The sequence below is a fragment of the Myripristis murdjan genome, chromosome 11 (assembly GCF_902150065.1).
Source record: "Myripristis murdjan chromosome 11, fMyrMur1.1, whole genome shotgun sequence".
NCBI lineage: Eukaryota > Metazoa > Chordata > Actinopteri > Holocentriformes > Holocentridae > Myripristis > Myripristis murdjan.
In genome coordinates, this window is record NC_043990.1 from 16,062,199 (window position 1) to 16,082,185 (window position 19,987).

The window sequence follows — 19,987 nt, forward strand, 5'->3', positions numbered from 1 at the left end:
GTTTCACAAGGAAGAATCGTAGAGGAAGCAAAATATGTCACAGGAGACAGACAAGTAAGTGATCAAGCCAGCGGAGAGGAGCTTTGATGATTTGAACTTGCGAGGAGAAACATTTCAACTGCATTTTGTTTCTTTGTTTCTTTCTTGCTTTTTTGTAAATAGTGTATATTTAAAGAAAAATTGATGTTAAGACTCGGGCTCCATGCGAAGCTGCAATAATGTGGTTTTGTTTGTGCTCTCGGTGCTTGTGCAGACACTCAGTGATCAGGCCTGTGTTGGGACTGTGGTGACAAGCAAACTTGGCGCCGTGGATTTCGTTGCTGAATTCGCCATTTTTGACTGATGGAATAGCCTGCAAAGTGCAAGGACTGGATTTTGTATTCATTTTATCCACTTGAATGAAAATAAAGAATTTCAGTCCCACCTGTGCTAGCATTTTTTATGCCTTACCTGTAGCTTGATGGCTCTGCTTAGCGTGTACATTTGTATACTTTGGTTAGCCTGTCGGCCTGCTCTGCTGCCAAGTTTTGTAACACTAGAAATTGCCTTTATTCATACTTAAAGCAGAAATAATAACTTTTCGGACAAGGCCTACATGCCTATACGAACCACTGGAAAGTCTGCTGAGCGTTTCATTTTATAGGATTTTATCATGACGGCTTGTGCTTAACCAGTTACCTTAGAAATATTGAATTCTTACAGGATTTCCGAAGTCGTACTGGGAATATTTATCAGAAATAGCACAGAAACGTCTTGGCCTTGGGAAGCCTATCGAAATGGGATTCGTTTCAGCCTAATGGAAATTATATTTTGATAAAAAAAAAAAAAAAAAAATGTATAGTTTCAGCTGACACTCATCTTTCAAGTGTATTAGGCTACCCACATAATAATAATAATTGTAATAACAATAATAACAATAATGATATTAATGTGTCGATATGACAATATTTCGTTATTACAATAATGATGATGATAATAATAATAATAGCGTAATTATACTAACAATAAAAATATCAGCAATAATTTAAATTAAACTGTGTTCTTACATAAATCAACAATTTGCTGTACTAAATCCTGCAGGCCACGTTGTAGACTTTACAGCATCAGGGCGCTGGTGAAAACAGCAGGTGCACACCCACCCACCCCCCTCTGCCACTATTATGGTATTCACTGGCAATATTTAGCCAAATCCACTGGAGTGGAGTTGTTGTGCAAACTGCAAACACTGTGCGCCTGGCCTGTCTTTGCCTGTGGGCGCTTTTCTCCCCGTGCCAAAGCTCTCTGAGGATACTGTATGCTGATGTTGTTCCTGCTGTGGAAGAGTCTGCAGAAAGTTGGATTATGATACTATTTAAGAGAAGGAAAATGAGAGGGAGAATGCAGGAAGTGGGAGATCATTGTGTAGTAGCTATGAATTCAACTGTGTCATCCCTACGGCCCAGGACAGTGTTTATGATCAAGTCTCTGTCAAAGCTAGACAAAATGCACAGTAAAGACAAAAAAATGCATGATGTAATATGCATATACAAATGAGCGTCATGTTATTGACAGGGAAATTTTTGGTATACATACAACCCTTATGTTTAACACAGTGTTATTTGGCTATGTGTTCTGGTCCATCCTAGGTACTGTTGGTGCCACATCAGGTTTTTGTCTATGAAAGCTTGCATCAGTGTGACATAACAGATCAGGAGGCGGGACGACCTGTAGGAAACAGTAGTTAACGTCATCTACGCAAAACCAAACGAATGCATTCCACATTATTCTGCATGTTGTCTCATGCTGCGATGTGTGCAGTTAATAAGTGAAGACTTCTGGGTGGAGGCACTGATTTGAAACATTAGACACAATGTCAGCCCACCACAAATACTGTGTAACCACAAAAGCAAAACACATCAGCAAATGAGCTTATAGGATGTTGTGACATTATCATTGTGAAATCCTGTCTGCAGTTGATCTTTCTGCAGTCTACAGATTGTCAGGATGTGTGTGTGTGTGTGTGTGTGTGTGTGTGTGTGTGTGTGTGTGTGTGTAAAAGTCCTGTTTTGTTTTTACAAAGGTGTGACATTACACTGATACCACCTAGTCTGCAGTGACCCTGATTTTCTCGCTGCAGGCTGATACACTGAGAGGCTCTCTTGTGATTGGCTGAGTTCAAAGAGATGTTGTGACAACACTGTGTGTTTTACTGGTCTGTGATCTCGATTTAAGTGGGTCTGCAGAGGAGAGAGGCAGCTGCCCACACACATGCACACAAGCACATAGAGACACACAGGCATAAGAAGTGTATCCATACAAATGCAAAAAGATTTAATGAAGACATTTTTTTATGGCATTGTGTGTCTATTTTCCCATGAGATATCATAATCATATCATCTGAATTCAAATGCTTATTGCTTATGCTCAAGACTAACTTGTGCTAATGTGCACATGAATGAACAATAGTAAATTGTGTGTGTGTGTGTGTGTGTGTTTCAGTAAGCGTTTGGTGGTGGTGGTACCCAATGAGAGCTCCTTCCCTGCGGTGCGGCGGGCCTACACCAGCGAGGATGAAGCCTGGAGGTCCTACCTGGAGAACCCGCTGACTGCCGCCACCAAGGCCATGATGAGCATCAACGGGGACGAGGACAGCGCCAACGCCCTGGGTCTGCTCTATGACTACTACAAGGTGTGGAAAAAAATATTCAAATCAACTCACGTGACTTTGAAAAAAAAAAAAAAAACTAATTCAGCTCAAGTGTTGAAATCCCCTCACCTGAGAGAGACATGCACTCTGTGACAGAGCGCTCAAAGATCAAGTCCAGAAATGATGTTTACTGACTTCTTAAAGCTAAAGTAACTTTTGGACTACATTTTTACTTTAATTGGGTAAAGTATGCTCTCATTCACTTGACTTTTAAATGAGAGCTGTAATGGCAAGAATCAATTTAGCTTGAACACTTCAAAGACGATGTTAATGGTGCGTGACACTGCAGTCTGTCCGGGTTTGGAAGTAAAAAGCAGGCATCACAGACGGCATCACGTTCAGTAGGAAACCTCGAGCACAACCAGATCAAATAGGTTTTTTTCTGTTGTAACTGTTTGGTTGAGCAGCTCACTGTGGGCCTTGAGAGAAAAGCGTCTGGAAACACTGAAATAACTGAAACAGTCACAATTACACTACATATTAATTATCATTTCATTTTATCGCATGACTAACTGCACCAGTGATTAATTAATAACAAAAAGAAGAGAGTAAGAAATGTCTCAGCATCATGTCTGACGTGAGGATTTTCTCCTTCAGCCAAACTGCATTTTTCTTGCTCCATTTGCAAAAGTCTAACCCAGCTGTCAAGATCAGTGTTAGCTGAACACATATGAGTTATAATTTTATTTTTTGAATTGTTAATGTTTGTGTTAGGTTTATGTTGAAGTTTATAAGCCTGTTTATCCTTCACACAATCAGCACAAGGTGTTACTTTGTCATGGACACGTCATTCCCTTTTTGCTTTTGGTATTTTTATGTTTTACCAATTTTACATCTTTTTTTTTTTAATTCCAGGTGCCTAAAGAAAAGAGGCTTCTGCCTGTAACCAAAGTTGTTGAAATCACAGAGGAACCAGAGAAGAGGTCAGTGGATATCAGTGGCCAAGAATGGATTTTCAGGATACACACACTCTTTGAGTCTGTACAACTTGAACTGACTATGTGCTGATAGGAAGTGTTTGAAAACAACTGATAGATCAATACATGGACAGATTCAAGTAGCAGTTATCACTGAGTAAATACTTAAATTACGTCTAGTGCACAAAACACACACCACCTTTTTCACCAGTGCTTGAAATGACGGAAAAAAACATGCCAGTGCTCTATAAATAAAATACTGTATATTCATGTGGGCCAGGGCCTGGTTTCTTTTTGATTATAATGCAGTGATCTTCATGCAACACAACACATGCAGCCTTCATCACAGTGTGCAGCATTGCTCTCTATAAATCATATCTGCTCTTTAATATGCATTATCTAAGCGGGTTTCATGACGTCACATGATGGGAGAAGTACCTCTGGGTTGTTATTGATAAGTTTGCATTTAAATTTGTGATGCGGTGACAGATGGCAATATGAAGTTCAATTTATTTTTTTTTACGATAATAATAGAAGTCCCTGTTGTATAAGCAGTGTTTATGTGTATGTGATGTACCTAATAAGTGATGTTTGTCAACAGTTTTCAGTTACAGCTGTTAACTAGCTCACAGTTTAATCAGATCCTGTTTTATTCTCCATGGAGGAGATCAACTTGGGAGCCACCGAGCCAAGATCTCCTAATTTAAAGTGATAATTAATTAGATCTGGGTGTTAGTGCCACAAATGTGTTGTGGTATTATGGAAATGCTGTGCTTGTGTGAAGTTGGCTGTGTATAAATCATGAAAACCAGTTTTAGATTTGGCTTTGTACTGAATTTAGACACTTTTATGGCACTGAGCAAATTGCTTCAACACTATTGAGTATCAAAAAAATGCCATGGTACCAAAATTTGGCCCCAGATGTCATCCAGAACCAAATTTCAGTACTTAAGAAGTGAATTTCATCATAGAGGGACACAGGAAAAAACACTACAGTGACTTTATAATATTGATTTTATAACAAGATATTATATATTTTGGTATTGAAAAATTATTGTTCAAGACCCAGTAGTGAAGTCAAGACACCAGCACTGGTATCGAAAATTTCTGAACGCTGCCCAACCTTAGTTTTTGATTTTCAGAACTTTTGTTTTCAAATAGCAGTGTAGCAAATGTACAAAAGCAAGTTTTCTCAAAGATTAGACGGAATAATCCTTTTTCTTTAATAACACTTAGTCTTGAAGTTACTAAAGATTACTGAATTAATTACTGAAGACTTGCCAACTACTAAATCATCCATTGTAGTGTAATTATATTGCATTACAATGTAATTACAATGCTCTAATTACATTGTATTGTAATAAATCATGGTGGTTACACATTTTTACACTTAAGATTTTTTTTAAAAACCAACACTATTTATGTGAATTTCACTCAGCTGTATGATGCATCATATATTATGCATCTTATTTATTTTTTGTTTTCGCTCAGGTCGACGTTGGTGAGCAATGCCAGCAGCCAAAGTGAGGCAGAGACCGTGGACAACCGCGTCCAGGTGCTCAAATCGGTTCCCGTCAACCTGACGCTCAACACCGAGCACCTGGACGCCAAACGCGACCAGTACGGCTCGGCGGGGGTGGGGGCGGGGGCGGGGGAGGTGGGGTCTCCGGCCGTGGCAGTGGTGAAGGCGGAGGTGTACGCCCCCGTCTTCATGGGGACAGGACTTCACTACAGGGTGGAGGCGGAGGAGACGCCGCGGGTGATCTACGAGCAGAGCCCGTACGAGGTGACCACGGTCAGCCACAGCTCGTACGTGAAAGAGGACCAGCACAGCCCGCCTGACAGCCCGTACGATGAGGAGAGCGACGGGGTGAGGGTCTGACCCTGCAGTGTCCACCTTAGAAACACTAAAAAATGGCTTTTAGCGATCAAATTTTTGTTTGTGCTGTATTTTTCTTATTTGCGCAGATAATTGGCCAAATGTAGTGAGCGTTATCTCCAACAAAGCTGATATCAGGAAAACAAATATAGACAATAATGCAGTGTTTGCTGTGTTGTGAGTATAAGAGGCACAGCTTTCACTTTTTCTGGACTGGAAAAACCTGCTCTCTTGTCCACACGATCGTTTTCTCCACCTCCACGTAAAACCCCCAGGTGAATGGAACAAGTTCAGGAACACATAGGGGCTGCTGAAATGTGTTCTGGGAAATGTAGGAAATCGCTAAAGTAAAAGTCGATGAGGCAGGTTGGGGTACAGTGTGTAAAGACGAATCTCTGGTGGATGAGTGTGTTTCCTGTTAGTGTGAGATTATAAAGTCTTAGAGAGCTGCATGTTGTCAGTCGGCTATTTTTTCCCATTCATGACATTGTTAAATCAGTTCCTCTCGGACTAAATGAAGTTTTCAGTGTGCCATAACAATTTCCCCTTTCTCTGTATTGTCTGTCTTCTCAACAGAAATACCACACGCCTTCCTCTCTGGCCACGGATGACTTCTTATTTCACCAGGAAGGAGTGTAAGTTACAGGCACCCAGTTCCCATCAAAGAATCAAAACGAAAACACAGAAGGGAATGAATCATAAATATTCATTGTTGCGTGCTGACAGTTGCATCAGAGCTTCCTTTATATTCATGTACCCGTGCCAGCCCCCGCACCCTGAAAGCTGTTCCCCTAGCGAGAAAAATCTAAATATGAAAATTCATCATGTGGCCTCATTGTTAGACCTGCCTCCATTTGTATAGACAGTGCAATTGGCCAACTATTGTGGTATGAATTTCAAAATAAGAGCCCATATCAGGAAATGTCCAAAAGCAAAAATAGAAATGACACCCATCCCGTCTCAACTTGATGAACTCTGCTATACTCTGTTTTGTTTTACCCCCATCCTGTCTTGTTGTATCTAATCACATGTCATTGTGTGTGTGTGTGTGTGTGTGCTTGTGTTTGCATGTGTGTGTGTGTGTGTGTGTGTGTGGACAGTGACAGCTTCCAGTACACACTGGATGCCACTCGCTCGCTGCGTCAGAAGCAGGGCGAGGGACCCATGACCTATCTGAACAAGGGCCAGTTCTACGCTGTGACTCTCAACGAGCTCGGCGCCAACAAACGCCTCCGCCACCCCATCAGCAAAGTCCGGGTGAGCAGCGGCGAGGGAACAGGCTCATTACAGACTTCTAATGACATTATACCTCATTAAGACGTCCATTAGTTTTAATTTGTTAACCTAGATTAGCTCATAAATTTGGCTTGGAGCGTGCCTTTAGTTTCAAGGTCAAGTAGGCAGGGGTGAAAGTAACTAAATAAAACGACTCTTATTACTGTAATTATGTAGCTTTTTACTTACTTGTGCTTTTTAAAAAAATTTTAAAAGTTAGTAATTTTACTTTTACTTAAGTAAATATTTGCTGAAGTATTTTACGTAGCTACATTTTAAATCACATTCACTGCAGAGTACAAATTCCAGTCTGTAAGCATCAGACACTAGACCTTCATAAATTAACAGATTGTGGGGCTTTTAAGAGTAAATGGCCACTTAACAAAGATTATAAGAGTAATCTATTTTTACTTTTTTGCTGCACTTTTCCCAAACTTCAAAATTTCCAGTTAAAAGAATCTAGTTTAAACTTTCTGCTCTGATTTTTCATTAGTAAAGGTTGCATGTAGCAAAGTTATTGTTTCTAAAAAGTAACTTTTACTCTGAGGGCATTTCAAATGAGTTACTTTTTATTTATACTTAACTAGATTTTTTGCAGTACTACGTTTACTTTTACTTAAAAAAGTTAAAGTAACAGTAGCAATTTCTAGTATTTTGCCAATTGTATACTTTTGTTTCATGTAGCATTTGTGCCATTTTCTGAACTTTGTAGCCATTCTAATATTATATCATCATATCCATATTACTATGTTTGTTAATCATATGTTTCTTATGTAAATGTCTTAGGAAAGCACCAGTAGTCATCCCTACAATATTGTCACAATGTCGATATTGAGATATTCAGTCAAAAATATTGTGTTATTTGATTTTGTCCCATCACCCAGCCCTGATTTACACTGTTTTCCTGTCCCACCCCAGAGTGTGATCATGGTGGTCTTCAGTGAGGACAAGAACCGAGACGAGCAGCTTAAATACTGGAAGTACTGGCACTCTCGGCAGCACACAGCTAAACAAAGGGTGCTGGACATCGGTAAGACTCACTCACTGTATGCTGCTCCTTCCTCATCCAAAAGTCCATTTCCGCATCGTTGATCATATTTAGGAACACCATAACAAATACGCTAATGATCAAAAAGAATAAATCAGTGGATCCAAACACCCAAAACCAAAAGACAATGACAGATTTATGTTTTTGTGTTTTCAAATGCTGGAATGAGCAAAGCTAATAAACAAGGCATGACCAAACCAAAGGCAAACAAGCCCCCACCCAACTGTTTGCCTGGGGCTGTTCAGCTGCCCACCATCATCCACCATCAGAGAGGAGGCTGGGCTTTACTTCACTCACACACACACACACACACACCTGATTCACGTAATGTCTAGGTGTTGCTGGGACACATGACATAAATCCCCTAATCTTCTTGACATAGCCTGGGAGGTTGAGCAAAACATCAATTTATGAAAACACCAGTATTTGGAGATCTCAGGTTGTCCACTACAACATGGCAGCTTTCCTCTCTGATCGTCTCCCATGGGTGTGAATTCTTTCCTGGAAAGTCTGCCCTGCATTTGTGTATCAAAACATATGTCTGGCAGTGTTTTCAGCTGTTGGGTTTTCATTTGAACAGAGCGTTTCTCAGCTGTGTTGAATGAGTGTGTGAGAAGCTTGTAGGCGGTTGGATTTTTTTTTTTTTTTTTTTTGTGACACGCTTGGGCCTGCTCACCAGGCAGAGCTTCAGAGGTATGTGGGATACTCAGGGTGGATGGGACACACACACACACACACACACAGATCTATACACAGCTTGTTGGGACAGGGATTGGAATGCTGGGCACACTGTTACCTTAGTTGGTCTTGGCCTGTTTAAAGTCATTCTTGCCCATACAATGTTATAGATATAATCTTAAATCTCTTTTCCAGTGACACTACCCTAATCCCAATCCTAATCAGCCTCTGCCATCTCTCATACACGCTGAAGAAAAGGCAAACACAAATGTACATATTTTAGTGAGGTACTTAGTTTTCAGTCATTTTATTGTCAACTAGCAGCAGAGTATCCCTGCGCTTTTGAGTTATAGCCCCAAGTTTGTCTTTACACAGCTGGCTTCAGTTCCACAGTCGCTGATCTGTCAGTGAATCATCTCATGAGGAAGTGTGCCATCTTTTCCAGCATGATTTACTGTGGGATTTGCCAGTGTAATGAGGCTGTTTGTGTGTTTATGTGTACGTGTTTGTGTGAGAGAGAGGGAGAGAGAGAGAGAGAGAGAGAGAGAGACAGAGGAAGAGAGAGTTTGCTGACAGACAGGGCTGAAATCATTTTTCATTACACTGACACATGTCTACATACATACTGTATACGTGCACATACATGAAAATGCACACACCGATGCCCTCTGCACACCTCATGTGCAGACAGAGTTGATGAGAAAAAGAGAGTTGGTTCTCGTGACTTGGGTCAATTTGCTACTGATTATTTGACTATTGTTGTAGTGAGTGTGTCTTTGCATCATGCGTATGTGGCTGTGAATCAAAGTGGGGGCAGTCCAGCTCGCCTGCTCTCGGTCAAATGACAAGTTGCCCTCTGCTCTGCCTGTAGCTGGATGCAGCGTGTAACCTGACACTGTCCGGACAAAGATTTGAATAGCAGTTTGGGGTGGAGGGTGGAGGGCTTGGGGGAGGAGGGCCAGGCCCCGGGCCGTGTCACAAAATGGGATCATTTGAATGAGCTTATTTAGCGGGGGGAAACTAACAGACATGCACGTTGCTGGCTGGCTGCCCGTGCACCTACCGAAACCGGGAAGCGCCAGGTTGACGGCGGACGTCGGGTCAGAGGTCAGTGGAGGAGGTGAAATGCCAGCAGAGGCGATACAGGTCAGACTGAGCCACCGCTTCTCCAAAGACACGCATCATGTGCCTCATCTTAACCTGTGTGTGAGTGGCCTCCAGTCAGCCACCAAGAGTAGACTTGTCATGTTTTCACTCCATCCCAGCTCTACACCACCCATCTTCACTAACTACTTCACCTTCAATCAGTTAATTCAGCGTGCATAGTGTGCACTGATGCACTGATGAGGGGCAGTCAAATTTGTTTGTCATGGGGGCAAAAAACTTCAAACTGGAAGGGAATAAGGACCACAAGTCGCCCAACAGGCACAAAAATTCACATTGTAGGCAGGTGGATGGAAAAGGTGATATGCTACTCTGTATATAAGCACTGAAAGAGATGAGCACTGATGCCAGGAGGATCACTGTAGGTCAGTGGCCACAAAAGTCAAGACACATCTCATCAGTCGTCGTGAAATATCATGTAAATTTGACCGTATAAGAGGAGAGAGCAGAATGTGAAGATCTTTGTCTTTGGACACTGATTTTATTTCTTATTGGATTAAAATCTCACGGCACATAGGAGCATAGCAATGTACTTGACCCCATCAGTGCACAGTCCCATCTCTTTGTAGTCACGCAGGTCAACAATAGCCAGCCGTTTAATATGGCCCTCCAAGCCAGAGAGCCTCCGCTGTTTCCTCCTGCAGCCTTTGAAGCTGGAGAGTTTGTTTACTCGAGCAGATAAGGTTTTATCTTAATAAAATTGAAGCGTGCCGTTTGATTGCTTATCTCACTCAACAATAGCTACCTGGTTATATCATTGACCAAGCATCTCATGCTTTGTTTTGTTTGAGGAGTTTTTTTTTTTTTTTTTTTTTTTGGCTTCAGAACGGTGGGAAGAGTCTTTTTACATGAGATGCATGGCAAGAATTTGTAAGTAAGTAGCTCTGAAAATGTTCAGAACTACTTTACCGTAGGTGCTATACTTGTAACACACTTATTTTGGGATAATGACTGTGTGTATGCTCCTCTATCAAGTGTTCGATGCGAGAGGTTGTTGTGATAGGAGAAATAAATCTGTTTGACATCACCACTTGTCTTTCCCTGACAGCCGATTACAAGGAGAGCTTCAACACCATTGGCAACATTGAGGAGATCGCCTACAATGCCATTTCCTTCACCTGGGATGTAAACGAAGAGGCTAAGGTAATAAAAAAACAAAAATAATGATAATAACATGCATATGTAAATGTAATTGCCCCAGACGCTGAAGCACAGTGTAGTTTCTTTCGAAATAAGATCCAGAGTGCCCAAGAAGGTCCTGCTCTGCTCCTTGCTTTCTGGCGGTGTGTTTCCTCTGGCTGGAGGTGTGTTCTGGATGTTAAAAAGCAGTGGATCCGGTTTTTGTGCTGATTCAGGTGTCTGGCGGGAGCCCTTGCTTGTCAAATTAACAGGCGCTTGACAGTGGAGCGTGCACCTGACCTGTAGACATCACACCCTGGAGCGTGCTAGGAAAAAAGAACAAAGGGGAATTAATTGGCAGAATGTTGTTGAAATTTTGACGGAAAGAAAGAATTACAGAATTATTGTGTCAGTTTTGGCCCGCTACCATAGTTTCTATTCTCGTTGTCTTCTTAAGTAACAATGGCTCTATTTTGTTGTGACTTTGACATGACCTAAAGTTGAATCTAACGGAGATACAGTCAGGTCTGTCGTTCTGTTCTTTTCTGTCGCGTTCATCTTTTGATGTGAACCCCGAAAGTCAACAGCGCTCGCCTCGCCGCGCCGCGCCGCGCCAACTCGTCTGTTTTCCATCATCCGTCATAAAAGTGACGGACGCTCTATCGAAACCACAGATGTGTGTTTGCTCTGTTTGTCTTCTTTGTCCCGCGCAGCCCACTCCTTTGTGGCCACTCCTTAAATGGAGCCCCTGTCTCTGTTTGAACTCCACAGGCCCCCAAGGGCCAGCATACACCGATCCCCATCCCCACCCACTGTTGTTTGTTTTGCCCTCATTTCTGTGTGAATGAGTGACTCTGCATGTGTGAGTGACTCAGTGTGTGTGTGTGTGTGTGTGTGTGTGTGTGTGTGTGTGTGTGTGTGTGTGTGTGTGTGTGTGTGTGTGTGTGTGTGTGTGTGTGTGTGTGTTTTCATTATTTGCCTCTTTCATTGTAATAGCAGCTTGGGGACAAAGAAGCTGCTGGAGGAAATCCAAGCACACTTATCTGGTCTAATATTGACTCTCTCTCTCTCTCTCTCTCTCTCTCTCTCTCTCTCTCTCTCTCTCCCTCTCTCTCTACTCTCTCTTTACTCTTTTTCTCTCTGTTTCTCCTTCTCTCTCTCTCTCTCTTTCTAGCCCTCCCTCGCCTATTCTGTGTTGCTTATTGAGCCTGAATAATACCTGTTGTTTCCCATCTAGTTAGGTGATAGCAGTGGAGGAGCAGGTGTATTTCCATGGCACTTTATTGCACACAATGCTCCTCTTTTAGGTCTGAGGAACAAAAATGAAGTAGTTTGACCAAGCCTGACTTTAAGATCCTGTCCCATTCAAAATGTCTTATTTATTCTTTGGCACTGTGAAAAATATTAATAATAGGGATTCTTTTGAGCAGTGCATTTTTTCAGGGATAACTTGATTGTCTTTTTGGATAAACCACTGACGCCAGGTGGGAGACACCAGCGTGAGGCTCTGCTGATGGCCGCTGTGGCTAATGGAGGTTTTATAGTCCCAAGTTAATGACCGGCCGTCTGCAGCTGACTTAAATGCCTTGGACTGTGTAGTTCACTGACACTCAAAAACAAAAGTCAAAGACGGGCGGTGAGCGCTTTGTAGCTTAATTAGCATACCACTGTATTATGTCTCTCTCACTGGCAGTTATTAGATGAAGTGATATTTCAGGTCGGTGAAACATATCTTTTAGTGCCTCGTATAAATCTGCATGTCTGTGTCTCACCTTTGTTCGACCAACGTCTCGATGAATGAAAATGAATGACAAGTCAAGTGAACTGCCCACTCTCTTTTGAAAAGTCATATTTTTCAATCAAATATACAAAAATAGAGCCATTCGATGTCCAGGGTCATATGATATTGTTAAAATTTGACAGCTCTTGAACTTCTATAAAGGCTTATCTTTGTCACTTTGTTTAACTGTTCAGGCTGGTGAAGGATGCATTCTTACTCACACCGACCGACTCTTATGTATTTATTTTCTCTTTCGCTCAGACTTGCATGTCTATATGTGTATATATGTTTGCTAATATGTATGTGTCTGTGTACATATGTATATACAGTATATACACTCCTGATCAAAATTTTAAGACCAGTTGAAAAATTGCAAGAATTTACATTTTGCACTGTTGGATCTTAAGAAGGTTCTAAGTAGAGCTTCAAAATGCAAAAAGAAGAAATGGGAGTGAGACAAAAAAAAATTTGAGTAAGCAATTTATTGCAAACAACCATTAAACTGAAATAGGCTGTTCATCAGCCTATGTGAGCAAGATAAGAAGGGTGGGACATAGATGGGGAAAGACACATGTGTCTGTTTGGATAGAAAAGTATGAGATGGAAAAGGAACTTTTTTTCATTTTTCTCTTTTTCTGCAGCTTAGGCGGGGGGGGGGAGAATTTGAAAAAAAAAAAAAATAATACTCTGACTACCAAAAGTGTGTTTGATAGTGGCAGTGAGTAATGTGAGGCCTTGTGTTGTTGGCAGATCTTCATCACAGTGAACTGTCTGAGCACAGACTTCTCCTCTCAGAAGGGGGTGAAGGGCCTTCCCCTGATGATCCAGATTGACACCTACAGCTACAACAACCGCAGCAACAAGCCGCTCCACAGGGCCTACTCGCAGATCAAGGTCTTCTGTGACAAGGTGAGAACCGCCGCACTGCCGCAAAAATGTCAACAAAACCAGCCAGCTCCTGGATTTTTAGAGGGAACAACAGCCAGTGGCAGCTTTTCAGCCGGGGAAGTGAGCTGCCCTCCTGTAAAGGACACCGCGCTTTGTTTTGCTGTTGTCCTAGCAAACATTGTATACATCTCATTTTTTAAAGGCACAGTAAATCCAATTAAAAATGTGTTAGTCAATAGCTGCAATAAAATGGAGTGTAATGATCTGCATTTTGTCCAGTAATCCATTCCAGCAGGACTGGGTGGGCTTTAGTTCCCCTTGTAGGCTAACAACCCTGCATGACCTATCAGAGTAATAAAAAAATACAATATATTAAAATATATCATATCTATAGACCTCTCATGTTTGAGTCTATGCAAAGGTTTAAAGGTGAAAGGACTATAGTTATTCTATAGATATATTTTAGTATATTTTGTTTTTTATTGCTTGTATAGGGTATGCAAAGGTTTGTCTTTTTTCTTATATTCTTTGTATTGATTCACTTTATTTATTTTCTTATTTGTTGTGTTTAATTTTTCTAAAGATGTATATTTCTCCTAATGGTGATAGGTAAATTTTGTGTAGTCTACTATTGCTCCTGTGCAATTTGAGATCAATAAAGTAGATCTATCTATCTATCTATCTAACACCAACCAACTGTCCAGCATCCAGTGAAAATATCCTGCTTGTTGGCTCTGAAATAGTTCTGAGTGTTATTAGGTCACCTTTGTTTGTTGAGGCGAACAGGTGAAGAGTCAATCAAAAGGAGGCGGGAGCAAGACAAACTGAAGCCGTGCTCTGATTGGATCGCTCGTTGGTGTGAAAAAACAGTTTGACTCAGGAGGAATCAGTCAGTAGGTTTCTCTCTGCGTAGAAAGGACTTCAGACTCAGTTTCATGATGTTTTCGACAATAAAACATTTCCACGGAAAATAACATCAAATACCTTTGCTTTAAAACACATAGCACACAGCCACTTGTCATTATGAAACAAGGCAATGTCGTGAATGGATTCAATTGTGCCGTCCTAAAAGGGGAATACCTTTGAATTTCAACTTCCGCTCCTGCTCTGTAACGTTAAACACAATGTACAAGTCAAGAGAGAGTGACTGCAGCGGACAGGAAAGGCAACTATTGCACTATACATGGTGATTCTGTTGTGTTACCGATGCATTTTCTTGGTAGGAAATGATGGACCTGCTACAATATTAAGAGTCCATTGCATGTTGTTTAACTTGTCAGCCTCTCATTTATATTAATGAGGCAACTCAGAGTGGATATCTGACAACAGACTTTCAGGCTTAAAACGATTTTTTATTGACTTTCTTGACATTTTTATTTTCTCTGTTCACAGTGTATGGTAGAGCGCAGTGCTGTTAACAATAAAATGCACAACAACGTGCAATTCAACTCAATTGGACTGGACAAACAAAATCAAGGGTCACTGAAACTATGAACAAAAAAAAGGAGAGAAAGAAAAAATATCACAACAGTATCACAAAAATCACAATAATAAAAAGCAGGATAATAAAAGAAGGTAAATAAATAAGTAGATATTTTTAATCGACTAATATTCTTTGGAAGCTCATGAGCAAATGAGGATTTATAATTTTTCCCCCTTCAAGATCTTTATTCAAGATTCATTGAGCTGTGAGATTTTGTTACCTCTGTAAATGCGCTTTATTCTAGACTGTGAATATTAAAGACGCTGTGTGTGACTGCATGAGTCAGACATGCACCGTGGCCCTGAAGTGGAGAGGTTTATTCATGACATTATTTCCCCCTCTAGTGGTTTCACCTGCACAGTGTGACACTGCACACACCTGAACACAGCTCCTACATGTTTGCACACTTATAGAAATGCAGCCGATCATGACCAGCGAGTTCTTGTGAAGGCTTTCCCTCTTGATTCCCTGGAAAATGTAGACTTTTAGACCAAGATTTAGATAGAAATGGTTAATCGTTGTCACTTCCTGGCCCAAGGAGGGACAGTCCAACTTTGAGCGGCCTGTGTTGACGTCTTTAAATCTCTGTTTGTCTCTTTCACCTTGTGTCCTCCTCAGGGAGCGGAGAGGAAGATCAGGGACGAGGAGAGAAAGCAGTTCCGCAAGAAGTCAAAAGGTTTGAGCTGAAAAACAAACCAAAAATGCTCTGTTTTGTTTTTTGTTTTTCCACACTGAAATCTGAGAAAAATATAGATGAAGGGTTTGATTTGAGGAATGGATGGGCTGATGAATAGACTTTACTGAATACATCCCCATCCTCGCCTGCCTCGCTCTCCTGTTCCTTTTTTAATGATAGATGGTGTCAGTTATGGAGAACTGTGACTGGAAGGTATTAATTTACCCACCTACCATTCCTTTTGTGTGTGAGCAAGTCACACATGGAACGAAAACGGGGCTGAATGCCTGTCAACACCGAAAATGAATATCTGATGAATTAAATATATTACATTTTGACCTCAGCTGTTGTCAAACATATTCCATCGGCTCGCCTCTCTACATTTTGCTGGTCGCCTTTTGGCAGAAAAAGAAAATTCTCCCATGAACAAAATCTACTCTGCTCCATTCAAAATGTTCCTCCTCACTGGTGTTGCAGGGAAGGATGGAGGCGTGGGCGTGATAACGGTTCCTAAGAAGGCGGACACCACCTATTTCAAGACCATGACTGACCTGGAGGCCCAGCCGGTGCTTTTCATCCCTGACGTTCATTTTGGCAACCTGCAGAGGGCCGGACAGGTAAACGCCTGCAGCACCACACACCTGACACTCTCTGTGGATATCTACCAATTTATTGTCTCTGTAGATAAAAGAAAAGCAACCGTCTCCTTTCAAAATACCCCCATGGCTGCATTTCAGAAGGTTTTTGCTGTTTTAGCCCTGGGTGCCATCAATGTTGTCATAATGTGCAGCCAACAGCCAAAAGTGAATATTAAATGTGACCCTATAAACCTCAGCTGTTGATGTTATGGAGAGTTTAAAATGCTAAAATGTGTTTCTCTCCCCTTTACACACATGACCAAGAATATCCCAAGAATCTCCGTCTCAACAAGTCATGTAGTCTCATGTTCAGTGTTAAAATCTTGTTGTTGTTTTTTTCTTTTTCAAATGAGTGAAAAAATCTGCCGGTGGGATGAGATGATCCCACTTGTTTCCAATGCTAATCAGGTTTTTACAAGTTTTCTTGAACCAAGTGCCTGTTTCCTTGATACCAGAGGGCTGATCTGCCTTGTTCCAACATATTTATACTTGTTCTTAGAAAAATGCCTTTAACAGGTGAACCTGCATTGTAAACAAGTGGGATTATCTCATCCCACTGGCAGATTTCTTCACTTGCTGGAAGAAAAACAAGATTCTAACAGTGAATGTGAGACTGACTAAATTACTTGTGAAGATGGAGATTTTTTTTGCACTGTTCCAGCTCCAGCCTTAAAAGAGTTTGGTCATTTTCTTTCTTTTTTATTTGTTTACAAAGAAATTTTATGTTTCACCCTTCACTTGCAGGTGTTTGCCTTCAACACAGAGGAGATCGAGCGAGAGGGGTGAGTGCACATCGCCTGCAAGTAGACAAAAGAAAAAAACATTCACATCAGTTCATGCAAACATGAGTCATAAGGTATATGTAAATGATAGAAGGTACATATGCAAATGCACACACACCACAGAAACAAACACACATGCAGACAAACATGTGCGCACGCCGACAAAATGCATTCATATGGCACATGACGAATGTGTATGTGTGTGTGTGTGTGTGTGTGTGTTGTCAGGAGCGTGCTGGTGAAGAGGATGTTCAGGCCGTCAGATGAAGATCTGTGCCCCTCCCCTCACAAACAGATCAAAGAGGAGACTCACAAGAGAGGCAAGTCTTCTCCACACATCCCTGCTCTCCTCTGCCTTCTTCAGCGAGCTTTCCTGCCTGAAAACATTCTGCTTCAGGCAGACGAGAACTTTGTGAACCCAAACCTGAATTTTCTACTCATTTTAGCATGATAAATTGCTAGTTACTGACTGTTTTGACAGTATGTCTGAGCCCAAGTCCACACCAAACTTGCACACAGGAGTGACAAGTTTCCTCCCAGGTCCACTGCGTGAAGTCCGGTCCTATCAGGTGTGGAGATAAATGTCAACCTCTACATAAAGTCTGAAGTGTGGCTCAATCCCTGGAACTTCACTTTTCTCCTCAAATTTCCCTTTAGTAGCTTCAGAGTTAGAAAAAAAAAACACCTTTTCCATATTGAACATCAATGCCACGTACACACTCTGTATCTGCTGGTTGCAACACTTCACTGAAGCTACATCACGCTTACACTGAGGGAAATATTTAAAGCCAAGATGCCGTTGTTTTATGGCTGCAGCATTACATCAAGCAGAAACTATATAGATGACTTGTGCCTCCTTTTATATACATTTCCCTGTAATTCAGCAGCACATATTTGGGATCTCTGGAGGCCTTGGACTCTCCACTTAGAGTTAAAATAAAGTTGTGTGGGTTTGAACAAAGCTGCCACGCAGCGATGAGAAACCCATCGATGGGAGCAGCAGAGTTGAAGAGGTTTATGTGCGGCGAGGAGTCAGGACTCAACTGGATGCTCAGGTTTTATTCTTGTGTGAAGTGATGTAAGCATTTTAGGGTAGAATAACAACCAGGTATTTTTTCACTTTTTTAAATTTCTTTGTCACCATTTTTGGCATTTATTTCTCCAGTGTTTTTGCACTGAACTTCCCAGAGATCACCTGTCAATCACACAGCATGGATGATCTTCCTCATTGGATTTTTTTTTTTTTTTCGCTGATGACATTTGAGTCTCTGTAGTTGGCGCGCTCTTCTTTACATGTTCACCTGTAGTGGCTGTAAAGCAGGTAACTACCCAGGTCTACTTAAAATACAAACAAAATGTCAGTGCTGCTGCTGGAAACAGTTTGTGGAGGATTTTCCCCTCCAAAGCCCCACCTGATGGATTGTGAGCATTATTAAAGGGTGCAAGGATCAAAACCCAGCGCCCAATGCAATAAATGCCCCAGTTATAACATACAAGAGGAAGGAGTCTAAATGACACTTGAGCGCAGTAATCATAATTTTCCCCTCACTGTTACTAACATGGATGTGAAATGTCCCACAGTGATAGGCAGCTGGTAATCTCTTGGTGTCCTCTGTCCTCAGTGCTGCTGTACGTGAGGAAGGAGGCGGACGAGGTCTTTGATGCTCTGATGCTCAAGTCTCCCACACTCAGAGGCCTGATGGATGCTGTGAGTTATCGCTGTTTGTGTTTGCATGTCTCTGTGTGTGAGAGGCATTTCAAGCACACAAGGGGTTTGTTTGTGTTCTGGGTCTATGTTTAGCGTGTGTGTGTGTGGCTTTCAGCACATGGCAATGAGCAATGTTACGCTTTTTTTTTTTTTAATTTACAAATGTAGACAGAGCACGTATTCACCAACCGGCTTGTTTTTCATAGATATCAGAGAAATACGGGGTGCCCACGGAGAGGATGGCCAAGGTATACAAGAAGAGTAAAAAAGGGTGAGCAGTGAGCAGTTTCTTGTCCTTTTTTTCTCCCTTAAAGATGCTTTGTGAAAATGTTTTGATAAAGGAAAAAAATGGGATGATCTTTCAGGAATATCAGAATAGCATCGTCTTACTCTCTCTCTCTCTCTCTCTCTCTCTCTCTCTCTCTCTCTCTCTCTCTCTCTCTCTCTCTCTCAGGATACTGGTGAACATGGACGACAACATTATCGAGCATTATTCCAACGAAGACACGTTCATCCTCAACATCGAGAGCTACGCAGACGCCTACAAGATCACGCTGACGGAGATCTGACTGCTCATCAGCTGACCTGGAGGACCGCAGGACGCTCAGAGAGGCCCTGTGACCGCCAGGCGGCTGATTATCTGCGGGACTTTTGACTGATCGGCTGATAAAGCTGATCGACCGTTGACGCTGTTCCTCCGGCGGCAAATTTACCAGAGCCGATTCAACACAAGGATCAACGATCTCTCTGTCTGACGCTGTTACAAAATGAAGCAGGCTGTGTTTTCTGTCCAGGAGGAAGACGAGGAGGAGGAGGAAAATGACTGGAGGGGAGCGAATAGTCAAATTCTCATAAACTGGTCAAATCCACTTCCTCCACATGGTGTAGCAAAATGATGGACCACACACCCAGCCCTTCCACTTTTTGCTTTTTTGATAATTATTTTTTATTGTATAAAAGAATATGTTTGTACTTATATTCTCATCTTGTACAGACGTGTGTTTTTTTTTCTTTTTTTGCCAAAAAATGGTCAGGAGTAGCTCCATGAAATGCCTGATGTACTGTACATAGCCACATCTTGAATTAGTTTGAATGTTAGTCAAGTCTGTGTTTTCATTTGTAATTTAGCAGCCTTTTTTTTTTTTTTTGCATGCCAGTCTCCTGTTTTTTTGTCTTTTGTTAGCTGTTATTTATTAATGCTTTTAACATTGTTTTGCAATTCCGTAGCGATTTATCAAGTACTTTACATTTCAGTGACATATCGTG

The 19,987-nt window shown here is 41.5% G+C and overlaps 1 protein-coding gene across 1 annotated transcript in view; it reads left to right on the top strand.

Annotated features, from left to right (window-relative positions):
- Positions 1-19,530, top strand: part of grhl2b (grainyhead-like transcription factor 2b) — a 19,612-nt gene extending 82 nt beyond the window's left edge. The window contains exons 1-16 of the mRNA XM_030063379.1: positions 1-54; positions 2,479-2,668; positions 3,542-3,609; positions 5,095-5,473; positions 6,059-6,117; positions 6,583-6,739; positions 7,676-7,787; positions 10,696-10,790; positions 13,297-13,455; positions 15,536-15,593; positions 16,071-16,210; positions 16,976-17,013; positions 17,242-17,333; positions 18,636-18,721; positions 18,928-18,992; positions 19,176-19,530. The exon at positions 1-54 is cut by the window's left edge and continues 82 nt beyond it. Of these exons, the coding sequence (XP_029919239.1) occupies positions 35-54; positions 2,479-2,668; positions 3,542-3,609; positions 5,095-5,473; positions 6,059-6,117; positions 6,583-6,739; positions 7,676-7,787; positions 10,696-10,790; positions 13,297-13,455; positions 15,536-15,593; positions 16,071-16,210; positions 16,976-17,013; positions 17,242-17,333; positions 18,636-18,721; positions 18,928-18,992; positions 19,176-19,290 (1,833 nt within the window). The 5' untranslated portion in view covers positions 1-34 and the 3' untranslated portion in view covers positions 19,291-19,530. The remainder of the gene's footprint in view (positions 55-2,478; positions 2,669-3,541; positions 3,610-5,094; positions 5,474-6,058; positions 6,118-6,582; positions 6,740-7,675; positions 7,788-10,695; positions 10,791-13,296; positions 13,456-15,535; positions 15,594-16,070; positions 16,211-16,975; positions 17,014-17,241; positions 17,334-18,635; positions 18,722-18,927; positions 18,993-19,175) is intronic.
- Positions 19,531-19,987: the final 457 nt, after the last annotated feature.